We start from the raw sequence: 14,964 nt of genomic DNA on the forward strand, positions 1-14,964 counted from the left end.
AGGTATGGCCCTTAACTAGCTCCATTACAGTTTGCTATTAAGTCAAACCATTCTTCCTTCGAAAACTAGTGCTATTGTTATAGTTTATAAATGCTTAATAAAATTAGCTTAAGTAAAACTACCATTGTCGTTATTGGACTGAAATTTGTAGAGATGTACTAAAGCTGTGGTGGAGCTCACCATGCTTCCCCTTGCCTCAGTGCTATAGAAGCCCCACTGTAGAATGGGCATTGTACAGAAATTTGTGTGCAGTTACAAAGGAGGGTGTAGTTAAGGCAGACCCCTCACATCCAAAGTAATACATCTAGGAGCAATGCATGCAGACTGCCCCCAGAATAGGGGACTGTATTCTGGAAAGTAGTGACTCTGGCATGGTGAATAAGGAGCTTGACATCAGCTCCCAGTCCTTAGCTGTGTCAAAAAGAGTGAATGTGATCTTTGGATATATAAATGGGAGTAGTGAACAGGAGCAGAGAGGTGACTTTACCTCTCTGAACAGCACTGGTGAGACTGATACTGGAATTCTGCATACAGTTCTCGTGTCCACATTTTAAAAAGGATGTTGGAAAAACTGGAGAAGGTGAAGAAAAGATCTACAAAAATGATCTGAGGCTGAAGGAAATGCCTTGAGACTTAAAGAACTCAGTTTGTTTGTCTTATCAAAAAGAAGATTGAACAGGTACTGACCATCGCTGCCTCAGAGTTCTCCTCCATCCGTGAGGTATAGTATGATGACCTTATGATGCAACAGGTGAACACTAGCTTTGTTGGAGGAGAGAACTTTCACTGGAACTAGACCAAGCCTATGGCATTCAGAGCCAGACAGAATAAGAGTGACCCCCCACTCATTGCATTCTGAGCCAAATGTAAAACTCATCTCTTTGGCTTGTGGCAACCATTTTCAACAAATGAGCATTCTCTCAAAATGAGCTTTGTCTTTAAAAAAGTCCAACAAAGTGTTAAGCTTGTTTCTGCTATCAGGGCTGGAAGAAAGATGTTTCTTGTTCTTACTTTTCATGAAAGGTGCTCAGATAACAACGGTAGGCAATTTTTAAAAACCTAGATCGCCTGCAAACCCTTCTTGCTTGCGTCTTGTCCCTTGATATCAAACAACAACAAAATACTAAGGCTATTTGTTGTATACGGACAGTCTGCTGGTCCCATATGGAGCCCACTGCACTTCAGTGGGGCTCTCCAGGGATGCAACAGTCAACTTACATATAGCAAATTGTGGGATCAAGGCATTAAATATTTTGAAGTAAATTTTCCCCAGCACTATGCTTTCCCAACCCCCTGATACTGTCCTCTGGTTTGTAAGTAGAACTGAGTGAATGCTGCAAAAAATAAAATGAAATACTAATTTGACTTTTTAAGCACATTTGCTTTGATTTGGTGTTTATTTTTTTTTGTGCCTGTGTAACCTACCAGTGTTTCCAACACGTAAGGAAGCAAACTACTAGAGGCAAAATGACACACATTTATTTTAAAAATTGAGAAAGTGACTTTGACATGCAGAGTTTAGGGCTTCTTTGGGAAAAGTGTGCTGTGCTGAAAATTATGATCATTGTCTTCCCTTTCCTTGTCAAGCTTTGCTGTCCTTGTCAAGCTTTGCTGTTAATGTTGGGGTTAATGAAAGAAGTGAGCTGGTGTTCCAAGTGCCAGCATAGTGTAGGTAGGGATCTAGTATAAATTGATTTTAATTCTGTTTTCAAGCTGCACTTTCTAATATCCTTAAAAGCATTTTGACAAGAGAAGTAATACTTCTTAATAACTGGCAGCTAGTGCAAAGATTAAAAAAAAATAGGGAGAGTGAAAACCTTGCTTGAAAGAATTTAAAAGGGAGCAGTTGTAATTGACTGTGGTTTGAAGAAGGAAAGAGGATATACCTATGGTAGTAGGTAAGAGGATAATGCTATAATGTAGAAGCAACTGTATACACCATAGAATTATTACTCTCATCTGTATTAATAAAGGTAAATTGGAGTGTAAATGAGTTTAGAGGATTTAATCCCTCCCAGACACAGTTTAGTAAGAAATTGAGGGCCAGTGAGACAAAGTGAGAGGGATGTGGTATTATATACCTCACTGGGGCAAGCACTGGTGCCAGCATTGAATGACCAAAGAGGAACACCAGAAATCTCTTTGCAGGAAGAGCACTTAGGCTGTGAACATTGCATTGTAGTGAAAGAGGGAAACAAATACATATATATATAAATTAAACTAAACTCTGTCCCTTCTTAACTATTTCCATGTATTTAAAAGAAATTAGCAAAATTAGCATTTTGGTCAGTTAAATTAACTTATTTTTGGAAGCACTAGATTCAGTGGGTAGACCTGAAGAGCACTGAAAATGATTAACATTTTCCAGACCCCTTTGTAGAAGAATAATTTGAGCACCTGAATTTCCAACATAATCTCACAGAAACATTAAAGTGGCCATACTACATCAGACCAGTGGTCCATCTATTGCAGTATCCCACTCTAAAAGTGGTCAGTTTCAGTAGTTCCACAAGAAGATGCAAGAAACCTTGTACTGAATCTTCCATAATTGTCCTTCCTAATGCCTTCCATTAGTGGTCGGTTTATTCTCTGAATTACAGAGTTTTATAACCTCATTTTAAAATGCTCTAGTAAAGTAAATATGGCTGTTCACATTAGCCATGTAAATGTCAAATTGTTTTTTGAACCTACTAAGCTCTCTCTTGAACTCACTGGCACAAGATGGCATTGAGCCCAACAGTCTTGCCCTACCTCCAATTATTTTCACTCCCAGTTGCAGGATACCTTTTATTTCGGCTGTATCTGTTTAGAGATGGTGCACTTTCGTTTATTTTATTTTTTTAATGAAGTGATTCGTATCCAGCTTACGTAACTTGTATGCTTTTATACAACAGCATTTTATTTTTCTTATACAAAGAAAAGGACAGAAGAGGTGGAGCAGAGGGATGGATTTCTTGGAATCATTTGTGTTTCTATATGTATGCAGAAAACTGAGTTGGAGATTTAGAAGTGCCCAGTAAAATCTAAAAGAGCATGGTTAGCCAAGCTTCTTTGAGCTTTGATAGCACAACTCCCAGATGCTCCTTGTGGTCACCCCAGGTGTTGCTGAATACAGTAGTGTCATCTATGTATGCCCTATAATTCATTTAACCCTCTGTTGACCAGTCTCTGGTTGCACCAGTATTTACCAAACCAAAAGGTAGTACCGTAAATTCATAGAGCCCTATATCAGTGATAAAAGCTGATTTTTGTTGTGCCTCCCTCTCCAAAAGGGATCTGCCAGTAACTTTTGGTTCGATCCAAGGTACTGAGGTACTTGGCTTGGCTCAGCACTTCCAGCATGTCATCAATTCTTGGCATGGGGTATGCATCTGTTAGAGTGACAGCATGGAGTTTCCTATAGTCTACACAAAATCTTACAGTGCCATCCCTTTTGGGGCCAAGACCACAGGGAAAGCCCAGGTCAGATTCCTTAATCACCCACAGGTCCAACGTGCTTTGTATCTCTTCCCGAATTTGCTCCTTCACCTTGCCAGTGGCCCTGTACGGCCTGGAAGGGGGGGCGGGGGCTTAGCCCCTTTTGTGAGGATTCTGTGGGACAGCAAGTGTGTCCTCCCGGGTTTGTTGGAAAATACCTCACTGTACCTTTGCAGCGTTGACAACGCTTCCCCTTCTTCAAGTGGTGTTAGCTCACTACAGATTTCCATACTTTCCAAAGTTGACCCATCTTGGCATTCAGCCATCAAATCAGTGAGTGGGTATGCCTCAGTTTCCCCTTCGACACAACAGATCATGTTTACCCTGGCCACTCTACGGTGATAGGCCTTGAGTCTGTTTACATGTACCAGTTGGGGCACAGTATCATCAAGGGGCTTTTTAACTTTATAAGTGTCCTCCATCACCACTTCCACCACTTCAAAGGGCCCCTCCCAGGATTTTTGCATTTTGAACTTTTTTGCAGGGCTGAGTACCATGACCAAATCTCCTATGTCAAAAGTGCATTTACAAGTATTTTTATCATACCACGCCTTTTGCTTGGCCTGACTGCTCTGGGGGTTGTTTTGGACAATTTCCATAATGTCTTTCAAACTCCCTTCTGAACATACTCAGTCACGGGTTCCTCCCTCACTGTGCTTGATACAATGGGGATTCAGTTGTGACTGAGGTTGTCAGGCACTATGATGATAATAATAAAGTTGGATACAGTGGTTAGGTATTTTGATTATTTGGAATGTCTGCAAGGTTGTTGCATGCACCTACAAGCCACATTTAATGGGCTCACAAATATTAAAAAAAAATTTAACTAATAATCTTAGTTTTGGTGTATGTGGGTGGCAATTACCTGTTTCTGTAATAAAGCCCTTATGCACCATTCTTTTTTTCTTCATGCAGACCATTGGAACGTTCCAGTGAAGATGTAGATATTATATTCACCCGATTGAAAGAAGTGAAAGCTTTTGAGAAATTTCATCCAAACCTTCTCCAGCAGATATGTCTCTGTGGATACTATGAAAATCTGGAAAAGGGAATCACATGTAAGTTGTTATTTCATAATATATTTGACTTTTAGTAAGTCAAGGTTTAGACCAGGATTCCCTTCTAGCGAAAGATAAGGCAACAGTATATATGGGGAATCCTGTTGAAAAAATCTACCTTGCTGGGACAGAGTTGATTGAACTGCTATATGACATAATTCAGTTCTACTCTGAGTCCCTGGAGGCAGTGTTCTCTAGTGGATAGAACACTGGACCAGGACTCTGCCACTGGTTGGCTGGGTGACCTTGAGCAAGTCATGTCTCCTTCTGGTGTCTCCATTACCCTGTCTGTAATTGAGGATAATGATGCTTACCTCCTTTGTAAAGTGCTTTGAGATGTATGGATGAAAGTATGTGACCTGCAGGGTGACCCAAATATGTCACCCTTGTTAATACAGAAGCCCTCAATCTTGCAGCAAGTTGCCAATGCAGCATTAGCTTGCGCAGACTTTTAGAACAGAAAAGATGCCACAAAAATACAAAGACAGCAAGCAGTAAAAATGACAAGTTATTTGTCTAAAATTATTTTCAGAGAAATACATCCAATAGATTTATATTATGTACACAGCATGAACACAATTTAAAGTAGGTATTAACACAAAAATGGTGATCTGTGCTACAAAAATTATTCACACAAACATTGATCTATTTCTTTTGTAGGCTTGTGTGCCTTTGCTTGGTCTCTTACAGTCATAAAATGGATTTATTGTTTTTTGTTTTTGGTATACATCTAGTTAATGTATCTAGACCAGAGGTGGGCAAACTATGGCCCACGGGCCACATCCGGCCCGTGGGATTGTCCTGCCTGGCCCTTGAGCTCCTGGTCGGGGAGGCTAGCCCCTGGCCCCTCCCCTGCTGCCCCCCCTTCTCCGCAGCCTCAGCTCGCCATGCTGCCAGCGCTCTGGGTGGCGGGGCTGCGAGCTCCTGCCGGGCAGTGCAGCGGCGTGGTTGGCTCCAGCCGGGTGGCGCAGCTGACAGTTCTGCTGCTCTGAGCACATGGTAAGGGGGAGGGGACGAATAGGGGGCGGGGGCCATGCTGTTTGGGGAGGCACAGTCTTCCCTACCCAGCCCTCCATATGGTTTCGGAACCCTGATGTGGCCCTTAGGAGAAAAAGTTTTCCCACCGCTGAACTAGACCCGTTCTAAAGCACCCGTCAATATAATACATACATCCTCTATATTTTACTTTAATATTAAATAACATGAAATAAAGTGGATTCTCAGCATAAACTTTATTAAAGCACAAGAGAAATCCACAAAAGTAGCATTGTAGATAAATATTTTAACCGTCTTTTCTGAAACAGAGTTATAGGGATCATCCTCATAAAGAGAAAAGTGAATTATCTCCTGGTATTTCTCCTGATAAGGGTATTTTCTAAATATCTTTATGTTGCTACTATTTTCTGATTCCCATCATGAAAAATAATAGAGAATAGAAACCAAAGAGATATGGATCTCACTATAGTATAAAGTTCCATTTAGGAATGGTTAATAAAGGGTTAGCAAATGATCAGTAGGTGTTATAAGCATATTACAGATATAAATAGAATGTGTTATAAATTATTATAAGCCATGGTTATAAGCAACCTACTGATCTATTGGACTGTATAACTATCTAAAAAAATTGATTAACTATTTATTAAACATCTGTTAATCATTTATTAACCTTTATATTAAAATTCTTTTTATAAAGGCGTGACTGCCGAGGAAATCAAGAAATATTTCAAATTTCAGAGGCACCGTGGTAAACGCAAGTTCAGAGAACCTTTTTATTAACTAGGATAGCAGGAAAAGGCAAAGCAAACAAGAAAGGTGGCCTGAAACATTGCTATCTATTTCCATTTGTACTGAGATTCTGTGTATGGATACCCTAAAAATGCTATGCTCCAGTTTCACTGGGTATCTTAGCAGATAGATAAATAATCAGATGGGGTCTGGCGAATTCTATGGTGCTCGCAGTCAGTACAGTAATACAGCAACATGAAAGCGATGTTTGTCAGCATTGTTAGATAGGCTTACAATAAGAGTGTTTATTTACAATATTTCATCTTTCCAGTATTTCGTCAGGGTGATATTGGAACAAATTGGTATACTGTTTTGGCAGGATCACTGGATGTTAAAGTTTCGGATACGAGCAACTACCAGGTAAAATACAACTGTTCTTTAAAACAATCCAGTTGCATGGCACAAAGACATACTGTGAACTACATATAGGGCTAGATGACAATGGTCTGCATAGTGTCAATCATTTGCTTTTTTGTCCGTCATAAGCATGCTGGTGTTGTCCGCGTTTTCTTCTGTTTAAGTTTACTTTTTGTCTCTCTGCTCCTGTAGGAGGCAACCCGTGTTCTTGATTTAGGGGAACTGAAATTTAATAATCTGAAAGAGGATCTGGATGTAAAATAGGAATCACCACAGTCTGTCATATTGTGGGTTTGCATGAAGTGCAGCTCAAGGTCTAACTTTTGAATTGAATTCCGTGGAAAATGTTTATTTTAGTCCTTTACTTAAGAGGTTTAAACTGAAGCCACAGCCATTGCAGTTTGTTAATCCTGACTGTCAGGAAGCAAAGCCTGCAGAGCTGCACGCTAATGAGCACAGCTGGCCTGTAGTTGGAAGAGTCAGCAGACCAGCTCTTAAGCCTAGCAGCAGTTTAGTGGCTGCTCAAAGTATTTGCCCATGGCTGTGCTAGCTTCCTCGTCTGCTTGCTCACAGCCTTGTTTCTGCTTTATTCCAGCCTTGATTTAGGTTTGTCTCAGCCCTGCTCCTGCCTTGGCCCTAGCATTGCCCCTGCTTTACCTTGCTCCAGGTAACCTGGTCCTAACGCTCAGCTAGGATTGCCAATTTTCTGATTTGCAGAAAACCGAACACCCTTTCCCTGCCCTGAGGCCCTGCCCCCTGCTCACTCCATCTCCCTCCCTCCCCTGTCGCTCACTCTCCCCCCACCCTTGCTCTCTTGCTCATTTTCACCGGGCAGGGGGTTGGGGTGCAGGAGGAGGCGAGGGCTCCGTCTGGAGGTGTGGGCTCCAGGGTGGAGCCAGGGATGAGGGGTTTGGAGTACAGGAGAGGGTTCCAGGCTGGGGTAGGGAGTGGGATGGTATGCGGGCTCTGGACTGGGGTGCAGGCTCTGGGCTGGGGCCAAAAATGAGGTGTGGGAGTGGGCTCAGGGCTGGGGCAGCAGTTGGGGTGGGGCTCCGGGAGGGAGTTTGGATGCGGGAGGAGGCTCAGGATTGGGGTGGGGGAGGGAGCTCAGGGCTGGGGCAGGGGGTTGGGGTGTGGGCTCTTGGTGGCACTTAGGCGGCGGGAAGCAGTGACATGTCCCTCTGACTCCTAGGCACAAGGGCAGCCAGGGATCTCCGCACTCTGCCCCTGTCCACAAGCTCCGCCCCCACAGCTTCCATTGGCTGCAGTTCCCGGTTGGCTGCAGCGGGTGGCTCCGCGTGGCTCCTGGAAGTGGCCGGCATGTCCCGCTGGATTCTAGGCACAGAAGTGGCCAGGGTGGCTCTGCGCGCTGCCCCAGGCAAAGGCACTGCCTTGAGCCCCGGCTCCGCAGCTCCCACTGGCCAGGAACTGTGGCTAATGGAAACTGTGGGGGCGGTACCTGTAGATGGGGGCAGCTCGCGGAGACCCCTGACCCCTCCTGGGCTTAGGAGCCAGTGGGACATGCCGGCCGATTCCGGGAGCCGCGTGGAGCCGTCTGCAGCAGCAAACCGGACTTTTAGTGGTCTGGTCAACTGTGCTGACCAGAGCTGCCAGGGTCCCTTTTTGGCTGGGTGTTCTGGTTGAAAATAAGACACCTGGCATCACTACCCTCAGCTCTGATTCCAGACTTCTGACTTGGGCTCTGATTCTAGACTTTGGCATCTGACCTCTGACTCTATGGGCTCTGATTCCTGGCTACTGATTCGAGTCCCAACCACTGGTCCTGACTCCAGCTCCAACTGCTAGACATGACCACCCTTGTGTCTGGTCTCTGACACTGATTGCACACTTCAGCCTTCACTGTAAGATGAGGAAGCTATTGTAATAACATCAAAGTATTAGGACTGCTGGTGTGCTAGACCAGGCACCAAGATATAATGTATGTGCAAGGTATGGAGAGAGGAGAAGCAGTAAAACACTAGGTAAACTTAGTAAATTCTCAATAACTTGGCACTCCTGGAAATTGCAAAATCTAAAGTTTATATAAAACACATAAAGGAGACCTTTTCTCCCAGAGTGTAGTCAACACATTGAATTCTCTGCCTGAGGAGATCCTGGAAAAAGCCACGTATAGAGCTTATTTGTACTGTTTTGTTTTTTGGATTCGTTGTTTCTTTGTAGTTACACTGTGTCAAGGTTCCTCCCCGACTCTGAACTCTAGGGTACAGATGTGGGGACCTGCATGAAAACCTCCTAAGCTTACTTTTACCAGCTTAGGTTAAAACTTCCCCAAGGTACAAATTAATTTTATCCTTTGTCCTTGGAATAACCACTGCCACCACCAAACTCTAACTGGGTTTACTGGGAAACATAGTTTGGACACGTCTTTCTCCCCAAAATCCTCCCAACCCTTGCACCCCACTTCCTGGGAAAGGTTTGGTAAAAATCCTCACCAATTTGCATAGGTGACCACAGACCCAAACCCTTGGATCTGAGAACAATGAAAAAGCATTCAGTTTTCTTACAAGAAGACTTTTAATAGAAATAGAAGTAAATAGGAGTAAAGAAATCACCTCTGTAAAATCAGGATGGTAGATACCTTACAGGGTAATTAGATTCAAAACATAGAGAATCCCTTTAGGCAAAACCTTAAGTTACAGACAGAAATAGTCATTCTATTCAGCACAATTCTTTTCTCAGCCATTTAAAGAAATCATAATCTAACGCATACCTAGCTAGATTACTTACTAAAAGTTCTAAGACTCCATTCCTGTTCTATCCCCGGCAAAGCAGCATACCAACAGACACACAGACCCTTTGTTTCTCTCCCTCCTCCCAGCTTTTGAAAGTATTTTGTCTCCTCATTGGTCATTTTGGTCAGGTGCCAGCGAGGTTACCTTTAGCTTCTTAACCCTTTACAGGTGAGAGGATTTTTCCTCTGGCCAGGAGGGATTTTAAAGGGGTTTACCCTTCCCTTTATATTTATGACACACTGACATAGAGGTACTACACTAGTGTAACAAGTACCTTGAGCCTGTGTGGCTTCCCCAGTTTGAAACCCGTCTGAAACCAGTTCAGGTCATTTTTTGCAGCTATGTGTCATGTACTCTCGAAGTTTGCACCAATATAGCTACATCAGTGTAGCTACACTAGTGTAAAAATTTTAGTGTAAACAAGCCTATGATAGCTGGGGTTCAAGAAGAAAAATCACCTGACAATTCCTTGGACACCAGTATGTAAATTGATACTTTAACTATGGTGATTCTTGCTACTGTGCCCAAAATTCAACTTATTATAAAAACTGAGGTTGTAAGGGTTTCCCCCCATGGCATATTGGGAGGGTGGGGTGTTCACCTTCTCTTGGAGCACTGGGTCATCTGTGAACTTTAGTGAGTATATCTCACCTGCAGTGGATGGGAATAGGCCTCTAACATTTCCATATTCAATATAAAAGTGACAAATATAGAAACAGCTTTTGTTGTTTCACTGTTTTTAATAACTTCTTAATTGTACCGAGTATAGACGGAAAGGGAGAACAATTAGCCTAATTTGAGCAAGTTGCTGTACGGCTCGGTTGGCAGCAGTATTCTCACAATATAGAATGATGATGTGCTCCTAGCAGTCCCCTTTCCGTTCACCTCTAGTGGATGCCCAGATAAAAAAGATCAGTTTATACTTCCCAAAAGATGAGATTACTCCAGTATTGAGGACAAAATGTCTTATCCTCTCAGTAAAATATTGAAAGATGGATCTGAACCAGAATCTTAGACACAGACACACTTTAAATGTGGACCCTGAATGTTCTGGCTCAATCTTATCTCTAAGTGCCATTACCACTTAGGATGGTACCACCTTAAAAATTCTGGATTTTTAAAATCTAATATTAGTAATATTCCTGTGCATTCTAGCTGACTAGCTTCCCCTATCAAGACAATCAAATGGCAGATACTAGTCAATTTACATGATTCATTTATGATTTGGGATTATGTTTTTCTCATTTCTGATTATTACCTTTAAACATGAACTGGAAAGTTTTTTAGTTTAAAAACAACAAGAAGCCATTTATTATCCCAGATCACTAACAGACTATAGATCCATAGATGCCACACTCAAGAGACCATTGTGATCATCTAGTTCAGTAGTTTTCAGCCTGTGGTCTGCAGACTATCTAAGACTTCCAAAGGGGTCTGCACCACTATTTGAAACTTTTTAGGTGTCCATAAATGAAAAAAGGTTGAAAATCACTGATCTACTCTGACCTTTGGTATAACACAAACCATAGAAATTCCCCCAAATAATTCCTAGAGTGTATCTTTCAGAAAAAAAATCCAGTCTTGATTTAAAAATTGCCAGTGATGGAGAATCCACTATGACCCTTGATAAATTATTGCAATGGTTAATTACTTGCACTTTAAAAATTTGTCGTCTTTCCAGGCTGAATTTGTCTAGCTTCAACCTTCAGCCATTAGATCGTGTTTGTACCTTTCTCTGCTATATTGAAGAGCCCATTATTAAATATTTGTTCCCCATGTAGATTCCCTGTGTAGATCGTATAGACTGTGATCTAGTCACCCTTAACCTTCTCTTTGTTAAGCTAAATAGATTGAGCTCCTTTAATTCTGACACTATAAGGCAGTGGTGGCCAACCTGCGGCCTGTCAGGATAATCCGCTGACAGACCACTAGACTGTTGCTTTACATTTGCACATCCGCCCTCAGCTCCCAGTGGCTGTGGTTCGCTGCTCCCGGCTGATGGGATCAGCGGGAAGCGGTGTCAAATACAGTGCCAAAATACAGAGGTAAAATTCCCTGTTCCTGCTTAATATTCCCCTGCTTATGCATCCAAGGATCACATTAACACTTCTCGCCAAAAGTTGCACTAGGAGAACCTGTTCAGCTGATTATCCACCAGGGCCCCTAAATCTTTTTCAGTGTAACTGCTTCTCACAATAGAGTCCCCCATCCCGTAAGCATAGCCTACATTCTTTGTTCCTAAATGTATGCATTTACATTTAGCTGCATTAAATGTTTGCTTGCACCCAGTTTACTAAGTGATCTGGATTTCTCTATATGAGTGATCTGTCCTCTTCATTATGTACTATTCCCCCAATTTTTCTATCATCTACAAACATTATCAGTGGTGATTTATGTTTTCTTCCAGGATGTTAATAAAATTGTTAAATAACATAGGGCTAAGAACCAGTTCCTCAGGACCCCTCAGAAAAACACCTGTTGGAGGATGATTCCCCAATTAACAATTACTTTTGAGACCTATCAGTTAGTTTTTAATTGTTTAGTATGTGCCAGGTTAACATTATATTCTAGTTTTTTAATCAAAAATTTGTGTGGTACCAAGTCAAACACCTTACAGAAGTCTAAGTACACTACATCAACATAATTCTCTTTTAACAACCAAACTGTAATCTCATTGGAAAAAGATATCAGCATAGACTCAATCATGGCAAATCAACAATTTTAATTTAAAATGGGATAATCGGTTCTTCTTTTTACTTAGTTGTTAACACCTGAACAGGCTCTGTGTTTCTTTTGTAGTAGGTGTTCATGATGTTAACTACTATCAGCAAGACGGAACACAACTGTATGGTGTTGAAATTCCTGATTCTTTTCTGTTCTGTTAAAACAAGATATTTCCCACATTGATTTAGATGTTAGAGATAACAGGGAAAACACAAATTTAGGATTTGACAGGTAAAACATCTTGTTTTACCTGCATTGGGATAATATTAAGCTATCTTAATATGTGCAGAACTATAGTATATCACAAGAGGGCAGTGCTAGAATACATAAGAAACAAGAGAAATTAGCTTCTGAGGGAACCTGGAATATTTCATACCAAAATGACTAGTTTAAAAATCTCATCCAGCTATTTAATCTGTTCATTTTTTGAGTTTTAACCAGAATAGATTTCTCTGTTAATAGTAATTCTGTCCCTGTGACACAGAGAAAGATGCTAGCTGCTCTCTATTTCTGCAATAATTTCACTTGCTATTGAAATGGGGCAAGACAATTATAATGCAGAAAAGTGACAGAATTACATGTCCAGTAAATTTTGAGAGGTGTATGGGCATTTCCATACAAATTGTGTAAGTGTTGACTCTGTGTTCAGCAATGTGTAAGAAATGGAAGAAGACGTGGTCTATGTTTTAGTGATAAAAGTATCACACTGGAAGGCACGGAAGAATTTTCAGTGGATTTTCTTGCCCTGTCCCTACTCCATTTATTCCCTTCTTTTATGGGTTAGTTAGTTGCACCTAACCTGATAACACTTGTATGTGGGATTTGTACATGGAACTCAGTGAAGACTCCTCCAGAGAAACAGTCTCCTTGCCCTGTTATCAGTTTGGTAGAATAAGGTCCTTACTCACTATTGTAAATGGGTTTTGTAAATGGGTTTTTCCTACAGTGTTTTTAATTTGTACTGTGATAGCACCCCAAGGCCCTATTTAGCTGGGTGCTGTAGAAACACACAAGAAACCTCCACATACTATAAATTTGTTAACTCCCCTTTGAAAATAGGCAGCTTTTCAAGTGTCACAACTGTAATGCCTCAAAATGAAGCTGTGAGTAAGTTTTTGATAAGAGAAGGCCTCTAAGCAGCCATTTAGGATCATCTTTATTATTATTTTGTTTTTTATTGCCACAAAGTGTGCTAGACTCATAACAGCAGACATCAAAAGACACTAGGCCAGCCTGATCCTGCACCATTGAGCTTTGTCATTGACTTCAGTGAACACAGAATTGGACGCACTATCTCTTCCCACAAATGCTTACAATTTTAATTTGGACAAGAGACAATGGAGGAAATGGGGCAGTGAAGGACTAGATATCCGCAAAAGAGTCACGTAGGCCCTGATCCTGCCGCAGTCCATGGGCAGGCAGGCATCAGAATGCAAGACTGAGCCACAGTTACTAAGTTAAGGCTTGTATGCATTTTGGTGGGATTTTAAAGACCATATGCAGATAACATGGATCAAGTTAAAAATAGTGAAAAAACTCAATTGCTTATTGTAGGCTTCAGATAAGTGAATTTACAGGTGGGATTTAAATGACGAGGGGTGGGGCTTGGCAGACCAAAGTCGGGGAGGCACATCGATCATAAGCACCTAGAGAATAATAATTTTCTACCTAATTTCCTTCTTTCACAGGGTCGCTGGCTTAGTGAATAGGAGGAAGCAGTAGATGATATGTCTTGATATTAGCAAGGCCTTTGACACAGTCCCACATGACATTCTCAAAGCAAACTATGGAAATGTGGTCTAGATGAAATTACTATAATGTGAGTGCACAACAAGTTGAAAGACTGTACTCAAAGAGTAGTGCTCAGTGGTTCTCTGTCAAACTGGGAGGCTGTATCTACTGGAGTTCCACAGTCATGGATCCAGCACTATTCAATATATTCATTCATGACTTGGATAATGGAATGGAGAGTATGCATAGAAAATTTGCAGATGACACCAAGATGGGAGAAGTTACAAGGACTTTGGAGGACAGGATTAGAATTCAAAATGACCTGGATGAATTGGAGAATTGGTCTGAAATCAACCAGATGAAGTTAAATAGAGAAAAGTGGAAAGCACTTAGGAAGGAAAAATCAAATGCACCGCTACAAAGTGGGGAATAGTTGGCTAGGTGGTAGTACTGCTGAAAAGGATCTGGAGTTTATAGTGGGTCACAAATTGAATGAGAGTCACAATGTGATGTATTGTGAAAATGGCTAATACCATTCTGGGTTGTATGTAAGACAAGGAAGGTAATTGTCCTATCCAGCACTAGTGAGACCTTAGGTGAAGTACAGTGTACAGTTCTGGGCCCCACACTGTAGGAAAGATGTGGATAAACTGAAAAGAGTGCGGAGAATAGCAACAAAAATGATAAAAGGTTTAGAAAACCTGACCTATGAGGAAAGGGTGTTTTTTAAAAAAAACAAAAAACTAGGCATGTTTAGTCTTCAAACTTAAGTCTAAGACTATCAGAGGGGGAGTCTTCAAGTATGTTAAGGGCTGTTATAAAGAGGACAGTGATCAATGGTTCTCCATGTCCACTGAAAGTAGGACAAGAAGTAATGGATTTAAGACAGGAAAATTCAGGTTAGATAACAGGAAAAATTTTTTGACTATAAGGGTAGTTAAGCTTCGGAATGGACTTCAAAGGGAGCTTGTGGAATCCCCATCACTGGAGGTTTTTAAGAACAGGTTGGACATATACCTGTCAGGGATGGTTTAGGTTTACTTCTTCCTGCCGGATGTGGCTCACAAGCCGTAGTTCGC

General features: G+C 41.5%; 1 protein-coding gene across 4 annotated transcripts in view; it reads left to right on the forward strand.

Moving 5' to 3' along the window:
• Positions 1-14,964, forward strand: part of RAPGEF4 (Rap guanine nucleotide exchange factor 4) — a 227,678-nt gene that overhangs the window by 12,646 nt on the left and 200,068 nt on the right. For 3 of the 4 annotated variants that reach the window (XM_073305859.2, XM_073305860.2, XM_073305869.2), the window contains exons 2-3: positions 4,393-4,535; positions 6,592-6,680. In XM_073305859.2, coding sequence (XP_073161960.1) covers positions 4,393-4,535; positions 6,592-6,680 — 232 coding nt within the window. Of the gene's footprint in view, positions 1-4,392; positions 4,536-6,591; positions 6,681-14,964 lie in introns of those variants that run through there. The other variant, XM_073305867.2, reaches the window with a different exon arrangement.

The sequence above is a fragment of the Lepidochelys kempii genome, chromosome 11 (genome assembly GCF_965140285.1).
Source record: "Lepidochelys kempii isolate rLepKem1 chromosome 11, rLepKem1.hap1, whole genome shotgun sequence".
Lineage (NCBI taxonomy): Eukaryota > Metazoa > Chordata > Testudines > Cheloniidae > Lepidochelys > Lepidochelys kempii.